The following is a 25000-nucleotide window of genomic DNA, read 5'->3' as shown; positions in this document are numbered from 1 at the left end:
GGCACTAGTTGTGCTAATACCTATGCGAATCTGGTCATGGTGGCCTGGGAAAGGGAGATTATGTTGAACAATTCTAGTATCATCTTTTATAGACGTTTTGTAGATATCTTTTTCCTGTGGAAAGGACCAGATACACTCCTCAAAGATTTATTACAGCATCTTAATAGCTTGGGGGGGCTTTCTGAAGTTTACTCTGGAGTTCTCGATGAACAGCATTAATTACCTTGACACGACCATTTATCGACATGATAATGGGTATTTGACCAAGATATACAGGAAACCGTGCTACAGACCTGCATTTCTACATAGAACCAGTATGCACGATCCAAAAGTCTTTAATAACATAGTCAAGGGACAGGCTATGAGGGTGTCTAGGCTTTGCTCTGATGACACCTCACTACATGTTGAGCTGGATAAGTTAAAAGGAAGCTTCCTAACTAGAGGATACAAAGTTGGAGAGGCGGATAGTGTTCACACCATAGTACATAAGTTTAAAGAAACTAGAGCCAGACCATATTACTCTAACAGAACTCAGTTTCCAGTATTAGTAATAATGGTAGCCTAATTAAACCACATGTGATACTACCCTATAGTACGAATTTACACATTGTCAAACAAGCTATTTCTAATAATTGGAATATGCTTATGGTTGATAATAGGACTAGAGAATTGGTAGGTAATTATCCGTTATATACGTACAGAAACATGAAAAGTCTCAAACAGCACTTGTGTTATACTGATTTAAGTGATGGTAGGATGCAGCATAACCAACCATATCTAGGGACAAAGAAATGTGGTAAATGTGTCCAATGTAGTTATATAGATGAGTCCAGATTCTTCAAACATCCTGATACTGGTAGGTTATGGGAAATTAGGTGCCAAACTAACTGTAATACTAAAAATGTAGTATGTGGCCCACTGTGAAACATGTTTTGGTTTCTATGTGGGCAAAACGAACAGAACACTTAGAGAGCGCATAAGGGACCACATTTATTGTCTCTCCAGACAACCGGAATATAGTGCCCTAGCCAAACACACTCTTCATAAGGGCAAGGAACATGTTTTTAAATTTCAAGTGCTACATGTACAGAATACTAATATTAGGTTAGGTGATATTACTAACCTGACTGAACAAGCTGAAGTTAGGTGGATCCTCAGACTTGCTGCACACAAGGATAGTGGGCTTAATGAGACTGTTTCTCTTAAGCCCATGCTTAAAGCAAGGTCTCTTGACTATTAAATACAATACATATATTTTAGGTTATACACACATTCCATAAATTACACTTCAGTCATATGCATCATACTTTGTTTCCACTGTCTTGTCTGCTTTGTACTTTGTGTTTTATAATAACATTTTACAACTTTTATTATCATTTATTTATGCTTTTTTATATGGTAATCATTGAAGACTCACTATTTATATGTATATGTATTGGGAAGTGTTTTTTCTTTTTATACTATGCATTGATATTGTTTTTACCAACCCTGTTTTACAATTTTGTAACTTTGCAATTACGAGGGTTAATTATTGAATGATTAATTAATTGTGTGGTACTATATAAGAGAAAAGGTATGAGTGTTTAGTAGTACGTCTGAAGAAGCGGAACACATCTCCGTGAAAGCGCTTACGTTTGTAAATAAAGCTGTTCTTGGTTTTTCGTTGAATTGGATTATTTCATTGGATTGTCTTCACTACATTTGGATCAGCACCTTCTTCACATCTCTATCTGGGTTTGTTTTCAGTAAATTACTTGGGACTTGGACTGTTTTTGAGATATATATATATATATATATATATATATATATATATATATATATATATATATATATATAATGTGTTGTGTGTGTGTGTGTGTATATATATATATATATATATATATATATATATATATATATATATATATATATATATATATATATATATATATATATATATATATATATATATATGTATATATATATATATATATATATATATATATATATATATGTATGTATGTATGTGTGTTTTACTTCATATTACTGAAATATCGAATTTCAGCATTTTGACAGTATAAAGCCGAAACAATCACAACGCCGACACTTCACAATCTCGAAACCAAAACCTCGAACATACACAATACAGCACACAACTCACAAACCATAACACCCACACCACAAAACAATTAAACACCACGCACCTACACTACACAAATGTGGGGAGCAAGCTCTCCTGCACCCCCTACTTATATATACTAACTCCAAGATCGCACAAACAGTACAGAAAAAAGTAATCGCAAACAGCCAAGGCACAAAATCGTACCTCCACCTCCCTACCCTAACCCATTCGTGCAAGTTAGAAAAACACTCACGCACACTCACTCACTTTAAACTGCAGACACCATCCCAGCCAAACACTTCCGCAACATTACATATATGTAAAAGCATGAATTTGACATAGTCCTATTCGCGCTTATGCACTTTCATTATTTTGAAGTTTCTACTTCATGGACACAAATTTTTGAAATTCAAGATTTCAGCAATTCGTGTTTATGAAGTGAAACCATGCATCTCTTTATTTATTTATTTATATATATATATATATATATATATATATATATATATATATATATATATAATCTACACACACACACATATTTTATTTTTATAATGTATATGCACGCATAGATACATACGTACATACATACAGTGGATATATGAAGAGTACACACCCCTGCTAAAATGCAATGTTTTTGTGATATTAAAATGAGACCCCAGTAAATCATTTAAAAACTTCTCCCACCTTTAATGTGATCTATAACCTGTACAATGCATTTGAAAAACAAATCTGTTAGGGGGGAAAAATTATTTAAAAAAAGTACAATAAGCTGGTTGCACAAGTGTGCACACCCTTAGTAATACTTTGTTGAAACCTCTTTTGATTTAATTACAACATTCAGTCTTCTTGGGTAGGAGTCTGTCGGCATGGTGCATCTTGACTTGGCAATATTTGCCCGCTCTAAAGCACTCTAAGTGGGTCAGATTGCAAGGGCTTGTCTTGCGCACAGCCCTCTTCAGGTCACCCCACAGATTTTCTATTGGATTTAGGTTTGGGCTGTGGCTGGGCCATTCCAAAACTTTGTCTTCTGGTGAAGCCATTCTTTTGTTGATTTGGATGTATGCTTGGGGTCATTGTTGTGCTGAAAGGTGAAATTCCTCTTCGTCATTATTGTAGGAGATGCCTGAAGGTTTTGGGCCAAAAGGGACTGGTATTTGGAACTCTTCATAATTTCCTCCACCTTGACTAAAGCCCCAGTTCCAGCTGAAGAAAAGCAACCCCAATGCATGATACTGCCACCACCATGCTTCACCATGGGGATGGTCATCTTTTGGTGATGCTAAGTGTTTTTGTGCCAAAAGTACCTTTTGGAATTGTGGCCAGAAAGTTCAACCGTGGTCTCATCAGACCAGAACACATTTACCCACATGCTTTTGGGAGACTTGATGTATTGTTTTGCAAATTTTAGCTTGACCTGGATGTTTTCTGTGTAAGGAAAGACTTCCCTCTTGCAACCCCTACCCCATAGCCCGACATGTGGAGAATATGGGAGATTGTTGTCACATGTAGTACACAACCAGTACTTGCCAGAAATTCCTGCAGGTCCTTCAGTGTTGCTGTTGGTCTCGTGGCAGCCTCCCTGAAAAGTTTTCATCTTGTCTTTTCATCAATTTTGGAGGGACGTCCAGTTTTTTTGCAACATCACTGTTGTCCCATATTTTCTCCACTTTCTGATGACTTTCTTCCCTGTGTTCCATGGTATATTCAATGCTGTGGAAAATGTTTTGTACTCTTCTCATGACTGACACCTTTCAACAATGACATCCTTGTGATGCTTTGTAAGCTCTCTGCGAACCATGGCTTTTGCTGTAGCAGGGCAACTGAGTAAATGACGGGAAAATTCTACTAGAACAGCTGAACTTTATTTGGGGTTAGAGCCTCTCTCTAATTGATGGCAGGTGTGTACTCAAGAAGGCTGAATGCTGTAATTCAAAAGGTGCTTTAACAAGGTATTGGTTTAAGGGTGTGCACACTTTTTTATGCAACCAGTTTATTGTACGTTTTTTATTTTCTTTCCTCTAACAGATTTGTTTTTCAATTAAATTGTGCAGGTTATAGGTCACATTAAAGGTGGCAAAAGTTTTGAAATGATTTATTCTGGTTTTACATCACAAAAACTTGGCATTTTAACTGATGTGTCTGTGTGTATGTATGTATTTATATATATGTGTGTGTGTGTGTGTGTGTGTGTGTGTGTGTGTGTGTGTGTGTGTGTGTGTGTGTGTGTGTGTGTATGTGTGTGTATATATATATATATATATATATATATATATATATATATATATATATGTATATATATGTATATATATATATTTATGCATATATATGTGTGTATACAGATGCAGCAACTTGTTGCTTGTGGTTCTGTCATACTGAAAAATGCTTCATAGATTCCCATCATTTTCCATTTGTGTGTACTAGGCTAACTACTACTAGGTCTCTTAAGGCTAGCCATGCAGCCCAAATGTGACCCACAAGTTTGATTTGTATAGGTGGTGATTTACTGACTTCCTGTGTCCATCAGAGACACAGGACCCAGACTAGGGGGTAAAGTTCTAATTACCCATCCATTGGCCAAAGTTGTGCTTAAAAAGGGATAGGAAGGAACTCCGCTTCACATGGATGTGGAGTCTGCTCAGAGAACTGGAATTCTTTGAGAAATGTCTATCTGTCTCTCTGTCTCTCACATATCCTATTTAGGTTGCAAATAAACCTTTAGGTATTAATGTAGTAGTTTTCATGCTGTTTGTTTTGCAGCTGTGCAAAAGGTTTATCAAATGAAGGTCGGGGGATCCCTTGTATGTCAGGCAAGATGATCTCTCAGAATTCTGTATGATACAGAGTAAAGACATGGGGCTTTGAGGCAGTCTGCATAGGACATTGTGTTTACTTCCTGCTTCTTTTTAGTAAGGAAGTTTTGTGGACGTTTTAGGTGCTGCAGGTGTCTGGTCCGGTGCATTCCAGAAGGGATATTATACTCTGAGGACGCTCAGTACAGTGGTATGATGACCTCTAGAACCTGATACCATGCTCTTGCTTACAAGTTCAGCAACGTAGAAGGATTTTTCTTACCTTGGACACATTTTGGTCGAAGGGTATGTTGCTATCTGTATGAGTTCCCATATCTGTGAATCAGATTTTTAAGGTGTTTTAATTGATGACCTAGTTAACCAGGGTGGTAAACGTCCCAAAATGTATTGTATTTATTGGTACTGAGTTTTAAGCCATGGTATTGGCACCAATTATTTTGTCTCTTACACCTTTCTGAAGGGTGGTCTTCTGTTGGGGGATGGCTGGTGAGATTCGTTGATTTGTTTGCAAACTTGATCAGCCAAAGTCCTTTCACATTGGCTTTGATATCTGAGAAGTAGATGCCAAAGAGGAGTGGACCCCACACAGAGCTCTGGGGGGATACACTACTGAGTGAGCCAGCTTGGTACCCATCATGTTATGAAGGAGTTTATACCTAGTTCCCGGAGTTTGTTGACAGTGCCTGAGTAGGGTATTGTATCAAATGTGTTAGCCAGATTTTGGTAGGCAATTTGCACCATTTTTCCCTATATCTTTTGGTTTAGTAACCTTCTCAAATAAGTCCACCAGGTTCATTAAGCATGACCTTCCTTTTACCAAGCCATATTAAGGTGGATTCAGCATCTAGAGGTCTACTGTGTCCTTTCTGATTTCCATAATTCTTTACATGGCTTTGTAAATAAGACTAGTTACACTAATAGGCCTGTAGTTTCCATGATCTTTTGCAAGTCTTCCCTTCTGCATGGGGGTGATTGTTGCAGCCCTCCATTCATGTGGCACAAAGCCTTTTTCAAGACTATAGTTGAATAATGACTGTAGGAGTACTTTTAAGTCCTATTTAGTTATTGGGCCATTGACGCAGTGTTCTCTTGACTTTAGTGAGTGCAGCCAGTACATATGCCGTAATTCTAGTTGGATGGGGTATGTTTGAGTATTTTTGAGGGGGTGGTTGGGGGGGGGGGGTGAAGTTAGAACTGAATTTGTCCGTTAACAGGTTTTCTACATTGTCAGGCTTGGTGAATGTGGCACCATTAACCAACAGTTAAGCACATTACTGTGTGCTGCCCTTGAGATTTCTGACTTAGCTGTATAAGTTTCTATGGTTATTTTTCACCTAGAAGGCTGTCTTGGCCTCTGAGTTGGTTTTGCTTGACTAATTAGGCCTTTTAATTGCCTGTTTACTTTTGAAAATATTTTTTTTATATTTATGGGAATTACCCTTCTTGAGTTTTGTCATGATTTTGTTTTCCTTTTGTTGTATATCTTGTTTAATTTGGGATGCCACCATGGTTTGCTTCAGGGCTAGTTCTGTGCTTGCTTCTGGTAGGTACAGCAGCCTCTATGCAGCCTTTGACATGGTTGTACAGAGGTTTGAGAGCAATTCTGCATAGGCTGGTGTGTTGTCTGGATTTGGAGGGGGGATTGAAATTTGACAGTACTTATCTTAAGAGGTAGTTTGCCTTGTAATAGTTCCTGACTGTTACTGGTTTTCATGGGATTATGGAGTTGACTTTGACTTGGAAGGAGATCTCTTTATGGCCAGACTTTACCAAGGATGATAAGATTTGCAGGGAGGGGTACAGCTTTCTCCCATATTTTGTAAACTCAAGGTAGTGTATGCTGGATCCTCTGGTGTGCGTATTCATTGTTTGCTCCAGGGTGTTTGTAGTTACAAAGTACAGGAATCTCTGTGCCTATAGATTTTGAGACTGTTAGATTCCCAGTCTTTATAGGGGTAACTTATAGTCTCCTATAAGTAGTATGTTGGGTTGGATGACCAGTGTTTCCAGTAGGTCCAGGTATGCATTGTCAGCTTCGTGGGACATGGATATTGACCTATAGCTGGCTGTGATGGTATGGTATTTTGTTTGTGGTGACCTGCACATGGAGGAACTCCAACACATCTATTGTTTCAGCACCCTAGAGGTATGCTGCTGGTTATATATTGACGACTCCTCCTCCTTTAGTCTTTGTGTAGCTACTGCTGTAGAAGTGTGGAAGGCACTGAAACTTTTCACTGCCATTTTAGACCACATCTCGAACTACACTGAAGTTTATTTTCTCAAGTATGAGGAGGGCTTGGAGGAAGTGTGTTTTGTTTTGTTTAGGCTTCTGGTATTTAGCAGGAACACCTTGAGGTTCGGTTGAGTTGATTTTGCTGTGTAAGTAGTATGGTCAGTTTGGCATTGGCTAAAAAAGGCACTATGGGGGTGAATACAAATTTTAGCCACTCTTCAAAGGCCTGGAGGATAGAGGTGCAGAGCATGGTGTTATGTTAACCATGTCCTCCCAAGCATACAAATATTGGATCCCTGTAGAATGACACCATAGTAGGGGGTCTGCTGGATCAGTGAGTTTGAGAAGGGAAAGAAAGTTTGCAGCGTCACTAATGATGTTTAACATGAATCGTGTTTTTTGGTTTGTTATGTTCTATTCTTCCAAGACATGCTGGCTGCTCTTTTTGTAGAGTTGCACACACAGTTGTGTTGCGAGGGAGCTTTCTGTGCTACTGCTGTTGTGGGCCTTGTTTACTTTCACAATGTTTTCTGACTGGAAGCTATGAAGTTTGGTGTGCCCTCATCCCTTTTCTCACCCAATCTCCAGAGAGAGGCAAGTGGACATTTCCTTGCCATTCCTCTTTTGCTCCATATTTGATCTTAAGCACCCAGGAGGTAAACCTCTTATTATGGGTTTTCTGGGTCATAGTCAAGGTTTCATCTTTCTAATCTACTACTCTTTGTCAAACTAGCACCAAAATCACCACCTTCCATCTTTAGTAATGCCCACAGGATGCATGGGTTTATGTCTTGGAAACAGTGTGGTTCTATTTACAACAAGTACGTGTATGGGTTAAACTATGCAAAAGTCTCTGTTGGAAGATGTTTGTGTTAAAGGACCTACTGCTTATGTTTTACCATATAAATTGCAAAGTAGGAAGTAGGAAAAGATTCTCTGACAAGTTGCGCTTTCTTCCTGGTGAGTGTAGGCTTTGTTTGCGTTCATTATTGGTAGTCATTTACAGCAGATGTTCCAAGTACTGATGAGAAAGTTACCAGTTGTTAAGCCAGTTCAAAGGAAGACACGAGTTTTGTGGTGCTATTTAACTTTGGCTGGTTGGGAGGATTTAAAAACAATTGTTTAGCACACATCTGCTTATGTCCATTGCCCAGTGTTATACATCAGGTAGCCAGAAAGCTTGCATTTATGGTTACAGAGTAAAGTTCTTTCTCCTCCTCCTGTAGAAAAAAAGAAGCTTTTTGTCTTGTGTTTTTTGAAAGATGTAGAAGAGTGTAGTTTTGCACATATCCCTAGATCAATCAAGTTTTATGTACCATGTGTTTGCTTCTCTAGGAAGTAATACAGGATTGGTCTTGGGATAAAGATGTTACCTGTGGTTTATCTGTGATGATTATCCAGGCTAGTATCTAGTGAGTATTATCCTCCAGACTAGTGTTTTCTTGTAGTTCTGTAATGGACATATTAAAGTTTATGTGTGACTGTACTGCTTTAAAATATTTTTGAGCTCTGTGTTGAGCAGCTATAATGCACTGTCTGCGATTATTTGCCTTGCAGTACTTTTCAGTGTTAAAGTTCTGATGATGCTATTAACTGCTGTCTTGAAAGTTTGAGACCGTAGAGCAGTCGCAAAACCTAAAATGTTTAGCTTTTGTCTGTGATTATTTTCAGTTCATCATTTTGGCAATTTATTTCTCGGCAGATTTTTAAATATGACCTCCATAGAAGAAGACTTTCCTCGAGGAGGATCCCAGAAAAAATCATTTGGTGATAAACCAGTGAAGAGATCTATAGAACATGACAATTTGTTTGAGGTTAGTTCTATATGTTTTTTCTCATCTGTATGTGTCTGTGTGGCATTGAGTTTACCACTACATATTCTGAAACTACAAATTGAATGACCGTGTGAATACTCAAAAATTTGGAGTTTACTGAATGCTGTACTAAAACTAGGGAGTTGTTGTTTTAGTGATGCTTGATTTGTCTTTAGTAATATGTTCCAGATTAAATAGTCCCATTTCTCAACCTCTTGGCACAAGCTACCTGTACAGATCCTAAAGTAATGGGGAGACAGAGGCCTAGAAATAGGGACATATTTTTAAATATTGCTCTTAAAATCTAAAGTGGGTAGAATAACCTGATTTGTGTTAACATGCATTTTCTGAAAAATATCAAGCCAGAAACTCTAATGAATATACAGTAGAATCCCTCTTATCTGATCTTGCTGGGACAGGACCTTAGGCTGGATAAACGAATGACTGGTTAGTCAGAAAAAGCATACAAAACAGCATTTATAGGTTATAAATTGGCTAGAATTAACAGGATTTGTGTTGGTATGCATTTTTCCAATGAATATGAAGTCTGCAACTCAAATGTCTGACCTTAATTAGCCCAGAGGAGGTGTAAGTGTTCTGTCATCTTTTGCTAGGGCTGTGGCAGAAAGTTGATGGCCAGTTAGAGGGGCCGGATAAGAGGGAGTCTCCTGTAATTATTTACCGACTTCTATCCCCATTGATTTGCCAAAACCCCACAAATGTTGAGGCACAGGCCATAATACAAGGCAGAAATCTGAATATTCTGTGAAATCTGGACGTTTTGCAAGGTACGTTATTAGCGGTGTATAAAAAGTGTCTGATTTTTGTGTAAGAAATACTTTTGGAAGCTTTTAAATAATGGGTCAACAAGATCCCCATCTCAGTAGGAGCTGTCTTGCCTTCTGCCAGTACATGAAATGGCATAGTGATGAAGATTAGGATCTTGGTGTGTTTAATTTTTTTTACTGTTAAGATCTTTGACTTGGTGATCATTTCAGAAAAGATCTTGTGTTGGGTTCCTGGCTTGCAGTGCCATAGTCTATTCGACTTTTGAAGAAGATTGTAAAGTGATTTTATAGGTTCGTAGGTAGGTACTATGATTTTATAGGTTCGTAGGTAGGTACTAGGCTATTTGCCCAAGGGCATTTATAAGCCTAGCCAGAGTGTCAGCTTTCACTGCCCCATTGATTGATTAACTGAGCCTCTGCCAAGAAGAGCCAATGAAGTGATCCCAGGGGTGTGTTTTCTGTTACCCATCCACTCGTCAAGGTTTCTCTTGAAGAGTGTTAGTGAGGGTCTCTGCCTAATGTAGTTAGGAATTTTGCTCCAAAGCATGGGGAGTCTCTGTGACGGGAATCTATCCCTCCAGCATGTTCCATTTATTGTTGTGGCGAGGTTTAGCTCACTAGAGGGAGTGGCTCACAGTGACTTTGATTTCTTTAGGTGGAGTATGTCCATGGCTTTGTAAGTTGGGCAGAGATCTCCTTTGAGTAAGCGATATGCGACTGAGTACAGCTGGGGGGGTTTTCCAGTCGGGCTGCATAGGACATATGTTTGAGGCCAGTAATCCTCTTGGTGAGGTACTTTTGTGGTCTTTGCAACTGTTGGGAAGTGTCTTGTTGAGGTACATCCCAAATGGGGCATTGTACTTTGATGGGTCTGATGAGTGACGAGTAGAGGGGCACTATAACTTCTTTATTTCTAGATGCGAACCCTTTAGTAATTAGATGGGCTACATAGAAGGATTTCCTAACTACTTTGGCAATATGATTGTCAAAGGAGAGATTACTATATACGTGGGTCCCCAGATCTTTTATTACCTCTTCTGTATTAAGGGGGCTGCCACCTATATGGTAATTCATGGGTGTTTTTTGTTTTTCCCCAAACGGGATGACTATGCATTTTTTGGCAATTAGCTTGAGACCATGACTTTGACACCAAGTGTCCGTCTCAGTAAGGCCCTTTTGGAGAATGTCTCTGTCAGCCGAAGAGTCAATTATGGCTCCCAGTTTGCAGTCATTGGCGAACTTGGTTAGCCATAGTCCTCCTGTGTTTGCCTGTACTTCTGAGAAGTATATGCCGAACAGTAGGGGTCCCAGGACCGAGCCTTGTAGGACACCACTTGTGACTGGTTTAGAGTCTGACCTGAAGCCCGCTAGTCTTACAGTGTGAGTTCTGTCTGTAAGTCAGTTGGCAAACCATCTCGTGACGTAGGGGTTTATGTTCAGGCTGGTGAGTTTTATTTTTTTTATAATTCCCGAGTGGGGAATGGTGTCAAAAGCCATGGCGAGGTCAAGGCATCAAGGTTGTCTTACTTTATTATTTTTTGTTGTTAATAATGGCTCCTTCTGTGATTTTACCATAATTGTTTCATGATTTGCAGTCCCTCTGTTTTTAATTGTGTGATACTTTGCCTCTCTGTGGAATTCATTCTGACCTTTCTCATGTTGGTTATTCCACAAAAGGTGACTTCATTGCATGAAAGCAAATCTGAGTATTTGGCACGTTTTTTTTAGTGATAGCTGTGATGTCCAAATTATTTGTGTAACTTAAGATGTAATACGAAATCATTACAAGGATAACTCTTATTTCAGTTAATCAGGAAGTTCATAAAACTGTTATTGAAAAGGCTCTGCGGCCTTCGCCATACCAAGGAGAAAAGCATTTGGGAAATTGCAAATAGAATGGGTTCTGCTAAGGACATTAGTTTAGTTTAGTTTAGTTTATTTTTGCTGTTGATAGCTAAATTGTGTGTGTGTGTGTGTGTGTGTGTGTGTGTGTGTGTGTGTGTGTGTGTGTGTGTGTGTGTGTGTGTGTGTGTGTGTGTGTGTGTGTGTGTGTGTGAACCCATTTAGGGACTGTCTGCAATGACAGATAAGGTATGCATAGCACAGCTATCATTAAGTCTTTGCTTAGATACCTGAAAACAATATATAAATGAGTAAATATTTCCACAGAAGCAAAACCCACCATTTGCCAATTTTAGAAAAGATCTGCAACAAAGCATGAGGCTGCTAGCAGTACAAAACGCAGGTAGAACTTAATTCGCCATTCCAAAATGTAATGGGGAATACCTTGAAAAGTGGTGCTATGTAAAATAGTAAAGCAACCAGTGCAATATTAATAATTGATTAGAATATAAAAGTGAATGCATTTATATTGTTTTTATCCTGTCATATTTGAAGCCCAGGAAAAAGTAAGTCTCTCCCTGAAAAAAAAGCCTGTCATATTTTCGTGTCTTCTCTACAACTGTTAACGTAACATCATGCTGGAGGTGGAGTTTCACACAATATTCATTTCAGAATGTCCCTAAATGCTCTGTCTTGACCGTTTTAATTATATAAATTGCAGTTGTGCAAGTTGAAATTGCTGTTAACAGTAGATGTTTGGATTCCTCATTGCTACTGTATCCCTTGGGTAAGAAGGGTTGTTTACTGCCATGGAAAGAACAACTGGACAGATTCAAAAAGCTGTGGTTCCCCCCACTCCTTCACTCTGAATACTGATTGGCTAATCCTGTAGAGGGAAAGCAGCAGTTTGAGTGAAGCTTTCCTCAGGACTTTCTTGCCCGTTCAATGGGAGAAGAGCCTAACTTCCTGCATTAACCAATGTAAAGTAGAAATAGAACCAATAAATTAGACACTCAACACAGCCCTACATTTATATCCCAACTACAACTGGACAAGAATAGGAGGATAGTTTTGGCTGCTGCAGCAGAGAGGGCTTAAACCTTTACTCTATGGTCGAGTACAACTTGTTCATCGTTCTCACTGTTGCAGCAACCTTTGGGGCTATATAGGTTGAATACCAAAGCCCCTCCATCCTGAGGGGAGAACTTTTATGGATCCAGGAGCCCTTGGATAATGGTTGTAGTAAAATTATACGTGGACCTAGAAAAGGCATCCCGTTTCTCATGCTTTGCCAAAGACTGTAAACAGGACCTTGTAGCTGCCTATCAGATGCTTCTAGAGTCCTCTTCTCTCCAGTATGCCGTCGAATAAGACGAGTCTCTAGTGGAATGTGCCTTGATACTGCTTGGAATGGTTTTCCCACAGTAGGAATTGCAAAAACAATAATAGCCAAGTTAACCACCTGGCAAATCTGTCTAGACACAGTGTCTCCTTTATTTCTTAAAAGTGGAAAATAAAAGCTGCTCAGCTTTTCTAAAGAGCTTAGTTCTGTCAAAATGGTACCTTGGCTGCTTGTGCACATACAGAGTATGAAGAATCTGTTCTTCCTTTTTTTAGGTTCTGGATAGAAAATTTAGAGAGTGATTGCTTGATTCAAATAAAACTCTGAGCCTTATCCTTATGTAAAATCTGATGGGATTCACCTACCATGAGAGTTTGCAACTCGCACTTTTCTTGCAGAGGTCAGTGCAAGAATAGTTTTCCAAGTTGAGAATAATTCAATCAGATTGATAAATTGGTTCAAAAGATGACTAGTCAATTTTTCATGCACACAGCTGAGCTCCAGTGAAGGAATAACTTGTTCAATATGAGTGAAAAAAAACTTTTTTGAGCTGTTTGACAACAAGCTGAAAAGAAAAAGGAGTGTCCATTGATAAACATGCTGAAATGAAAGCAAGATTAACCTTTTTATAGAGGAAAAAGGTGAGGCCAGAGGAAAAATTCTCTCAAATATATGGTCAGCAGTGGTGCAAAATGCCTGATTGTACCCTGGTTATTGTCTAGACAGCAACTAGAAAATTGCTTCCACTTAACCATAGGATTTTCTAGTAGCTGGCTTTGTTGCATCCTTTAGTATGTGCTGCACGTCTTCGTGTCCTGGATGATTCAGCTTTAAGGATCCTTTTCCGTAAAGTTCATTAAAGGTATTAAAGCTGAATCATCTAGGCAGGCAGTTGAAGATTGATATTTGGGTATATCCAACTCTTGTGCGAGTAGATCCAGTCTGAGGATGCTTGTGGTAGTTGCCTTGGCCAATTCCATAAGAAGGGAGAATTGGTATTGCTTGGGCCAAAGTGGGGGGTACACCACAATTATTTTTAGGATATCCTTTTAAATCTTCACAATTACTATGTAAATCAACCCCCCCCTCTCTCTATCCCATACCTCTCAACCTGGAAACATCAAAAATCTGGACAAGGCCCATGAAAAATACATAAAAATCTGCGTGCTGATTAGCATACAATTTGCATACATAACTGTGTAACCCTACCCACACCAATGGAATTGTGGGATACCTACTTTCAAACTCAAACTGAAGAACAGACAACCAAAATATAGCACCAGGGTCCCCCTGCAGCCATGCCAATGTCCCATTACCTGTTTCGCCCCATTTACCATAAACACTGTGTGCATGCATACTGTTTTACTTCTACAATGATTATTTGGATTTTATTTTTACATTTTATAGCACAATGCACAAACACTAATAGATATCTGCTAAAAAAGCAATACTGTCTCGCAATGAAAATAGACTTGGCCTTAAAATTTCTCTGCCCTTGGAACTCGCATTCATTGAAAAAGTATTGAAACCCATGCCACATCCAAAGAAAATGCATCTGGCCAGTGGTGGATAAAGATTATCTTTGGGCTGTTTTCAAATCCTAGGCTCCTTGCACACAAAATAAGAAACATACATGCATTCTTTGATGCACCTTCTGACTTTATTAAATTATATTCCTTGTATAATACAGCACACTCATTAGACTCAAGCACTTTTTAAATTTGTTTGAACATTTTTCCATTTGGCAATGAAACAAAATGCATGAACCAATGACAAAACTGCCCAATTCAAAACATTTCCATCATAAAAGTCTACTTACACACACACACACACACACACACACACACACACACACACACACACACGCACACACTATAAATACACATGGGTCTACTTGATATGATGGCCATATGGATTTCGACATTGTGAAATGTCAGAGACCATATGATCGACATTTGAAATGTCGAGCATACAAGCAGACAAAAAAAAACTAACTTGAAAGATGCTCCACCCCCCGTAACTTTAATATACTAGCTCAGAGATGACACTACAGTGCAGAAATGGAAATCTTTCCATTCCGTGCTGTATGGAGATGCCGGTTTCCCTTGGTCAACATTTCAAATGTCGATCATATGGTCTCATCATATGAATGTTGACATTGTGAAATGTCAGCCATGTAAAGCGGACCCATACACATATATAATAGAATGACGTAGTGTAAGCCATAGGCATATTGCACAGCTTATCGCACTTACTTTGAATTTGTTTTTTTTTTTTTTTGTTTTTTGTTTTTTTGGGGAGGGTGGGGGACAAAAGGACAAAAACCAGGGACACATTTTAAACATTGCTTGTATAATTTTGGAAAGTTGCTAGAGTAAAATGCTGTTACCACCATGCATTTCACTGCCAAGTCTTGAATGTAGGACCCTGTGCACTACAGTCAGAGCAACATATCACTATGCCAAATCAGCAGTTTCCTGAAAGACAGGAACACTTTAAACTTAAATGGATATCATTTAGTTCTCCCTTCTCACCATAGGTCTCAACGTCTTGGCACAAAAAACCTGGACAAATCCAATCATGGGGGAATACAGCCCCAAAATAGGGACAACTTCCAAATACTGATCTTAAAAACTTTGCTAGAATAAAAGGTTTTGTGTTACCATTTATTTTCTGAAGAATATGAAGTCTGAAATTCAAATATCTTGTCATTTAGTGAATTCAATCCTTAAGTGATTTGCCACAAAAATCCTGAAAACCACAGATTTAATGAGGAACAGAACAATATGAGGCATAAATTCACAAGTGATGGTGGCTAGGAACTTTAGGCTCTCTTTACCTTGTACCCAAGGTACAGTGTTTGAGCCCAAGTACTTCCTAGCCACCAGGTGTATTCACCTAGGGGTATTATATTATTTATATATATATATATATATATATATATATATATATATATTATATATATATATATATATATGTATATATATATATATATATATATATATGTGTGTGTATGTGTACATATATTATGTGTGTGTGTGTATGTATGTGTGTATATATATATATATATATATATATATATATATATATATATATATATATATATATATATATATATATATATAAAATTACACATACACACACTTCAGATACCTAAAGAAAAAAGCCACTCTGTTTGAAAATACCTTACTCCATTCAGTGGCAGAATAACTGTTAACCAGAAAAAGCAACTCCGAAAAGCTTCTTTTCCAAAACCAACCTGCTTCAGATTTAGCGGTTTGACTGAGTTGGAATCCCAGGATACATTGGCGTAACAGCGACTTAGTACGCCATAGTAGTTTTTATTCAAAACCAAACCATTGAAGCAATCCTTACAGCTTGTGAGTTTCAAACGGTGAAGCAGCCTTTTGCAGAATTTCTCCATTCACGAGAAACCTTACTCCGTTCAGTATATTTGCAGAAAATCCAAGCATTCTGTTCATGAATACCTTTAAAAGCTTTTCCAAAATAAACCAAACCATTGAAGCATTCCCGCTCGCGAGTTTCAAACCGTGAAGCAGCCCGCCAGGAATGAGTGCATGTGAGCCCTTGAGCTCAGTTCTGACAGACTGATGGAGCTGACATCATTGTGCATATGATATCCGCTCAAAAAAACAAAAGAAGAAAATGTAAAAGCTGGGGAAAATCAGAAATGGAAGAGTTGCCACTTGGGAATCATGGCACCCTATTATTTGGACCCCAAAACTCGGTAAAAAGTAATTTTGGTATGGTTGGCAGGTAGGCTCTCTCCCCTTTGGTTTTCCTGAAGGATTCCATAGGCCTTAAACTTTGGATGTCTCTGGAAACTGCTCCCAACCAAAATCTGATCTCTCTGGGGACAGACAGGCTTGAGGTCTAAGGGGACACCTGGGTTTGGTTGAATTTGTTTCCACGCCAGCAGTTCTTTCCATAAAGCTCCAAACTAGAATTTGATATTCCTGGCCATGAAAATGCTGGATCCACGTTTTCTGTTTAGAAACTACTGTGTCTCTTTCTCATGTGTAGTCTGGCAACAGATATCCTTTGAATTGTAGAAAGACCTGCTTCCTAGTGTTCTGAGGAATTATTTGTCAGAAGGCCTAGATTGGAGAAATTCAGGAAACATTTCTGATAGTCTGTCATTAGAAGCTCCCCTCCCTTTTCAAAGTGTTTTTTTTTTTTTTTTTTTTAATTATTTCTGAAGTGCATCTCTAAAAGCTTTGAAAGACCACTGCTTAGAGTAGCCACTGTAATGAGTGGGGAATAGACAAGAAGAGCATTTAACTGTTACAAAAAGGGTGTTGTACTGATCATATATTGTTAATCAATCAACTGATATATTAGAATACTGCATCATGGAAAATTCAGAAGTAAACCACCCTGGTTAGCCCACTGCCATTCAGAAACTCTGCTGCAAAAGAAATCATCCTTTAAATTACACAGCAAATCCATACCCTGTTTTCTAAAGGAAAATATCAAAAGCATAAAAATGAAAAACACTATTGAGTCCTCAAAGTCCATCAACTTATACTGGCCTCTCAAGCCAAAGAGAATTATAATTCGTACTTTAGCTATGTTAAAAAAACTAAAAGCAAAATGTGTTCTTTATCTGTTCTTCATAATGGTGCATCTTATGCTGACCCAACAGATCTTTCCTGTATCCTTGTAAACAAAGTTGGTGCCAGTTTCACTCGCACAACTTTTATCCAAAGCCCAGAAAAATCTTACATGTTAAGTTGTCTATCTCGACTTCGTTCTTGCTGGTTGGGTTCGGAGCCGATCCTCTGCTCCGACTCGGCCATCTACTAAAGCTCGAGAGCTATTTACTGGCTCGAGGCCTCCCCATATCCCACAATGCTTGGCGCTAGATACCCAGATCTCGTTTGCCGCTTCAGATACGAGGTTGCGATTTTACTGGCTCAGGTTGTATTATTCCTTTTTTTATATATATTGGCTAAAAATTTACCTTGTATTTTTAGTATATTTAGATAGTCTTCCCTTTTAGTGTAGTTAGACTGTGTATCCCCTAATTTATCCCACCTAGGAAACTCGTTTTTTGTCAGAGTTTCTCCCCCCCCTTGTTTCTTTTTAGTGGCTAACCCCACCCCTTTGGTACTTAATAGGAGTAGTATTTAGCCTTATAGTATTTGTATATTTTTATTAAGGATAGTTGTTGTTAAGAGTGGTGATAGTTGTTTTTTGTAGTTATTATTGTTAGCTTAACTAGTGTGGGTGTGTGTGTTTCTGTGTGACTTGTTTAAGCACTAGTTTAATTTTTCTCTTTAGTATCCCCTTGCCAGTATGTCCAAGGATACTAAAGTTTCAGGCTTCAAGAAGTGTGACTCGTGCTGTCAGAAGATGTCTCTGATAGACGGTCACACTTCTTGTGTGTATTGCTTGGGTTCCCTACACCTGCAGGACTCCTGCTCGGTCTGTCACGCCTTCAGCCCGAGAGTCCTGCAGGAGCGTAGGAACAAGCTTATTTTGAGAGGCTTACTTAAGCCAGAGGGATCCCCGGCGAAGCCTCAGTCAGGGAAATCCTCAAAGCCCGCCAAATCATCGGCTCCCAGTTCAGAGCCGTCTCCGGGCGGACCATCTTCCTCCTCTTCAGTTCCGGCTAGAGCAGACATCTCTAGACCTCAATTGGTTTCGACTTTAGTGTCAAAACCATCTTTGGGCTGAAAACATTCTAGGTCCCCTTCCCTAGAATCGGTTCGTTCGGCTCCGAGGTCACCATTGCTTCAGTCTGAATGAAGAACAATAAAAGTTCCAACAACTGAATGAACCCAATTCAGATGGATGTACACAGGAACACACTGCTCGTACACCAAGTAAAAAACAGACGTTTAATTCCACTTAAATCCAACGATACAAACCAGGTTAAGCGCTTTCAACCGTATAACACAGTCTTCCTCAGAACAGTTAATTCTAACCAGTTAAACCATTTTATATGTTCCTTGATGGAATAATTGAAACACTTAACTCAGTTTCCCGCCAAAAGTGTTTAAAAACATTTAAAAGCATATTCCCGTATGACACTCACTATGTATAGTTGATATTAAAAAATCTAATCCATATTGTGTCGTAATAAACATCAAAAGACCCAAATTAGTTTAAAATAATTGAACAGCATAATATTTTGAAAAATAAAAACAAAATAGTTAGTGGCAACTAATGTTAAGATGATGCAACATGCTGACCTTACAATACATAAAATGATAGGGTGCTTTAATAATAAAAATGACAATCTTCTTCGTGGAGTATGACAAATACCATATTATCGTCTGCTCTGAGGGGGCGAGTGGCATCGGACCCTTGTCCTACCCCGTTCTCCCTCTTGGGGCTTCTGCGCAGGTGAGCTCGGCCCCGACATTGGCCTCGGAGCTGTCCCTCTCGGTGCCGGGAGGGGTTCATGTCTCTTCGGAGCGGGGACCTTCTTCTCTGCCTGATGGGGTCGCCTTCGAGGTCATGAGGAGCGTGCTGACTCCTGAGTCGGCTCCTTGATCGGCCCCTTCGGCTCCTCCCCCCATGGTGCCTGCATCGGTCTCTGCCCACCCTCCTGACCCCAAGCGTGGAGAACAGACGCTCCAGGTCACCCCATTGGGTGTATCTTCCTCTTCCGAGGCCTCCCCTGTTCTTTCAGAGGAGCCCCCTCGGAAGAGAAAATGTAAGAGGAAACATGTCGACTCCCCCGAGTATGTCACGTCTGATACAGTCTCTTTTTCAGACATCCTAGAGATCCTTAAGCAGAGGGGGAACTGGACTGCCCTTAACCCTTCTGAGGATGAGTCGGTATACCTGGACGTGTTTGGTTCTCGCCCTTCCACCTCCTGGGTGTCTCCACCCTTCGACCCGCTCATGGAAGTAGTGGCTCGAAGGGCGTGGTCAGCCCTGGGCACAGTGGAACCAACTCCCCGTAGGCCCACTAAGTTCATTACAGCCTCACCCAACAAACAATTTTTGACAAAAGGTGTCCCTGTTAATGCCATGGTGGTGGTGGTGGCAGCCATGAAGAAGGAGTTTGCTGACCCTTCGGTGCCTGTCCATCCACCTAATAGAGTCTAGGACAATGGACAGGTACGGGAAGCGGATGTTTCCCTCAGCGACTTTTTCCATGCGGTCGCTGAATTATCTGTGCCACTTCACCCGCCTTCAAAGGGATCTTCTCAAGGAACTGGGTGATACCCTTCAGGATCCATCACCTGAGGGGGCTCAAGATGAGATTAACTCCCAGCTGGCGACCCTTAACTCAATCGTCAACTCCTCCATGTGGCTCATTTCTTATGCAGCCGATAGGGCGAGTAGAGCCGCAGGTACAGGTGTGGCTTTGATAAGACCTGCCTGGATGCGGTTATGTAACTTTGCTGACCCCTTTAAGGCGTCCTTCACCAATACCCCCTTTGATGGTTCGGCTCTGTTTGGACCACAGGTGAAGGATACCCTTACCAGGTGTGAGCAGGAAGGCAAGACTCTCTCTGCCGTGGGAGTCCGTTTTTCTACTCCCTCTAGACCATACCCTAAAGGTCAAAAGAGTGGAAAAATGTGGTTTCGGAAACTCCAGGGAGTCGTACCTGACGCACATGGCGAGTTTCCCTCCAGGGGCAGGGGAGGGGAACAATAATAGATGCCGCCCGAGGGGCAGAGGGGGTCCGCAAAATCAGGGTAGCAGAGAATCTTTCTCTGACAAACCCTTTCAGCACCCCTGAGGGGCTGCCCGACTGTCCACCTTCGAAGGCAGTCTGGGGAAGATTGTCGCTGTACCCAGAAGCCTGGCAACTCCTCACACAAGACAAATGGGTACGGTCCATCATATCAGAGGGTTACATAATCTCCTTTGTCCACACCCCTGTACAAACAACCAAGTCCCTTCCAGATGTTCCACCCGGTCTAAGGGAACAAGCAGTGCCAGAAATTTCAAAACTGCTAGAAAAAAGGGCCATCCAGCCAGTCCCAGCAGACCAGCAAGGATTCTGAATTTACTCCAAGTTCTTTTTGGTACCAAAAAAAAACGGGGGACTGGAGACTCATTTTGGATCTCGGCAGGTTAAACAAATTTGTTCAAAGAACGAAGTTCCGGATGGTCACGTTTCAGTCTATTCTACCCTTTTTGGGTCAGGACAATTGGATGTGCTCCATAGACCTTCAGGATGTGTACTACCATATCAAAATAGACAGGTGCTCTAGAAGGTTTCTCTGCTTCTGGCTGGGAGCCAGTCACTATCAATTCAGAGCCCTGCCCTTGTGTCTCACCACAGCCCCCAGTGTGTTCACCAAATGCATGGCAGTGGTTACGGCTCACCTGAGACTGTGAGGATTCCAGGTGTTTCCATATCTAGACTACTGGCTCCTTACTGCTTCCACCAGGCATCAGCTACTGCAAGCCAGGGAGTATACCATCCAAACTTGCTCCGAGCTAGGTATCTCAATACATTTTGAAAAATCTGCATTGTCGCCTTGTCAGTCTATAACCTTTATAGGCGCAAGATTAAATACAAAAGATCTGTCCGCAAAACTTCCTCTAGGCAGAGTGTCAGACATTCGCCGGCATGTGCAGGTCTTACTACAGTGCAAGAGGATTCTGGCCAGATTTGTACTAAAAACATTGGGTCTCATGGCAGCAGCAATCCTACTAGTTCCCCTGGCTCGTTTTCACATGCGGATTCTTCAGTGGATGTTTTTTTACCCAATGGTCCTTTCAGCAACTGCCGATGTCTCACAAGATAATAATCACTCAATCATGCAAAGACAACCTGGCTTGGTGGATGGTCTCCCCTCTAGTACTCCAGGGCAGACCATTTGTTCTTCCTCCTCCTGTTGCCACAGTGACCACGGATGCCTCCCTGATCGGGTGTGGGGGCATTTTCAAGGCAGGACTGTCCAGGGCACTTGGCAACCTCTAGAGTACCACCTGCACATAAAGGTCTTTGAGATGAGAGCGGTGCTTTTAGCGTTGCAAGCTCTTCAGGACTCTCTACCCACCTGGACTATTGCAATTCAAACAGACAGTGTGTCTGTAGTGTGGTACAACAACAAGCAGGGCGGAACCAAGTCCTATCCCTTATGTCGAGAAGCACTCTGACTCTGGCAGTGGGCGATTTCCTCTCAATGGTTTCTGATAGCAACGCACATCCCCGGGAAGTCCAACGTCATAGCGGACAGGCTAAGCAGAGCTATTCTCATGCCTCACGAGTGGTCTCTCAGTCATTCAGTAGCGGACAAAATTTTCCGCAGATGGGGTCAACCTTGCTGCGACCTTTTCGCAACTCCTCTCAACAGCAAGTGCGACGATTTCTTCACTCTCTCTTCCCCCTTCCCGGCCACTCCCCCAGAAACGCTCTAGTTCACGATTGGCCCCGGGGTCTTCTGTATGCATTCCCACCTTTTCCCCTAATTCCCAAACTAATTCAGAAGGCGACCGCATTGGGATCCAGGATAATCCTCATTGCCCCTTACTGGCCTCGGCAAATTTGGTTCCCATTCCTGCATCGTCATCTGCTGGAGCAGCCTTGGAATCTGGACCCAGTGCCAGATCTCTTGGTCCATCAGTCAGGCGGGCTGCATGGATCCCTTCAGTCTCTCAACCTCACGGCTTTGTTGCTCCACTTCCAACCTTAGCCAGGCTTCCACATATTTCTCAGCCGGTGTGTGAAATCATCCTTTCTTCACACAAGTCTACCACCAGGAAGACTTATGCTAGTAAGTGGAAACTTTTCTCTTTCTGGGCAGAGGCTAGGAATATTGATCGCTTTACAGCCCCTGTCCATCACGTTCTAGATTTTTTAGCAGAACTTTTTCAAGCTGGCTCCTCGTCTGCCACCATTAGGGTCCAATTAGCTGCTATTGCAAATTTCCACACTGGCCTGTCAGAAAGCAGCATCCCGTCCCACAAACTTTGCAAGGTCTTTCTTAAAGGGACTATTTTGCTTAGGCCCCCGGTCAGAGATCCCCTGCCACCGTGGGATTTAAACTTTATTTTAGCTTCCTTGATTCTTCCCCCTTTTGAACCTGCGGCTTCCTGTTCCTTGAAATTACTCTCCTGGAAGACTCTCTCTTTTTAGTAGCCATCACCTCAGCTAGGAGAGTCTCGGAACTTCAAGCCCTCTGTATATGCCTCCTTACCTTGTGTTTCATAAGGATAGAGTTTCACTAAGGACTAATCCTTCGTTTCTGCCCAAGATACCTTCCGAAACAAACCTGAATCAGGCTATTGATCTACCTGTCTTTTTTCCTAACTATTCGAACAAAGCTGAACAAAAGTTACACCAATTGGATGTTCATAGGCAGTTACGTTTTTATTTGGATAGGACAAAGCAAACAAGAAAATCAGACCAACTCTTCCTGTCCTATGCTGAGGGCAAACAGGGACTGCCAGTTTCTAAAGTAACCTTATCCAGGTGGTTGTCCTCTATTACTTTGATTTATCAACTGAGACATAAAGAACTCCCTACTAAACCTAAAGGTCATTCCACCAGAGCGTTAGCTACTTCGGTAGCTTTTCAAGCAAGACTACCAATGGAATCTGTTTGTGCTGCAGCCACATGGGCCACTCCTCATACTTTCATTTCACATTATAAGTTGGATATGGCCTCTAGGAGTAGAGCTGATTTTGGTTCCACTGTGCTCAAGAGTCTGTTCCGATGAGCCACCCAGGACTAAGGTGCTAGGGACGCTGTCCCAACCCGCAAGAATGGAGGCGAGATGGACAACTTAACATCAAGAAGTTATGTACCTACCATAACGTTCCATGTTAGTTGTCTTCTCGCCTTCTTTCTTGCGTCCCACCCTCCATCCCCCTAGCCTGGACAGAGAAGAGTCCCTTTTTGAGGCCTTCTTCCTCTGGCTAATTCTTATCTGGGTTACGTCCTTCCTCTTTTTACTACTGTAGGTAAACCTTGTAGTTTGGACAGGTGTCCTTGAAATTTTTCTATGGTGTTAGCTCTGCCAAACAAGATCTGGGTATCTAGCGCCAAGCATTGTGGGGATATGGGGAGGCCTCGAGCCAGTAAATAGCTCTCGAGCTTTAGTAGATGGTAGAGTCTGAGCCGAGGATCGGCTCCGAACCCAACCAGCAAGAAAGAAGGCGAGAAGAAGACAACTAACATTGAACGTTATGGTAGGTACATAACTTCTTATTAATCACCCAAGATGATAATTTTACTGAAAATGCTGATCAGGTTGAAACATACTTCTGCATGGGACCTGATAAATATACCTAGTTAATAGTCTTAAATATGCTATTGCTGAATACTCAAACTGTGTTTTAACCTAATTTTACTTCTTGGCTTTGTCCCTGATGAGCATTTCTTAACCTGCTCACTCCTTTCACTTATCCTTCTAACTCCTGTCTTTTTTTCTTGACTTTTCTATGCCCCTGCTCTGCTTCATCTGCCTTCTCCCTCTTTTTGTCTCATTCAGTCACTCATTTGTAAATGACTGTTTGTACTGATCACATAGCTTTGCTCTCTCCCCAAACATTATCTTGTCCCATCCTTTTTTTTTTTTTCATTCCTCCTTCTGCCATATCTTCCGTACTCCTGTCTTTTTCTGGTTGTACTTCTGACTCCAACTTTGTCTTGTCTGCACTTCCAACTTGCTGTCTTCTCTGCACTTCCCTAAGTTCAGTCACCTCCTTGGAACTTGGGGGGATGAAAGTGGAACCCATCTCTCTGCACTCAACCTGACTTTCCTATATTCAGCTTTCCTACCAACTTGAGTCTCCTGTAAATGATTTGATGTTGGATACTTGCAGAAAATATGCATCCAGTTTTTCCTTTTTTTTTTTTTGCAGTCTTTCCTGTTCAAAGTCTCCCGTATGCTGCTAAGCTGTATATTCTTCACGCCCAGTCTTCCTGATTCACAACTGCTGCTTTTGTGTCCTCTTGGCTTTGGATGCTGCTACCTTTTGTTTTTAGTACATTCTTGTGAATCAACTGTTGCAGCATAGAAACGTATTCATTAACTACCTCTGTTATCTAGGTTTTCCATTTGTGTGTAGCTGCCAATACTGTGAATTCCCAACTTGAACCAGTGAATCCTAACATCAGAAGTT

General features: G+C 40.8%; 1 protein-coding gene across 1 annotated transcript in view; it reads left to right on the top strand.

Moving 5' to 3' along the window:
- Positions 1 to 25000, top strand: part of PDCD11 (programmed cell death 11) — a 1563481-nt gene that overhangs the window by 60714 nt on the left and 1477767 nt on the right. The window contains 1 exon segment of the mRNA XM_044056566.1: positions 8850 to 8961. Within this exon segment, the coding sequence (XP_043912501.1) occupies positions 8850 to 8961 (112 nt within the window).

This window comes from Protopterus annectens, chromosome 14.part0 (assembly GCF_019279795.1).
Source record: "Protopterus annectens isolate FY-2018-M chromosome 14.part0, PAN1.0, whole genome shotgun sequence".
Lineage (NCBI taxonomy): Eukaryota > Metazoa > Chordata > Ceratodontiformes > Protopteridae > Protopterus > Protopterus annectens.
Note: the sequence above shows the minus strand (reverse complement) of the source record. Positions and strands in the feature narration are given on the sequence as shown.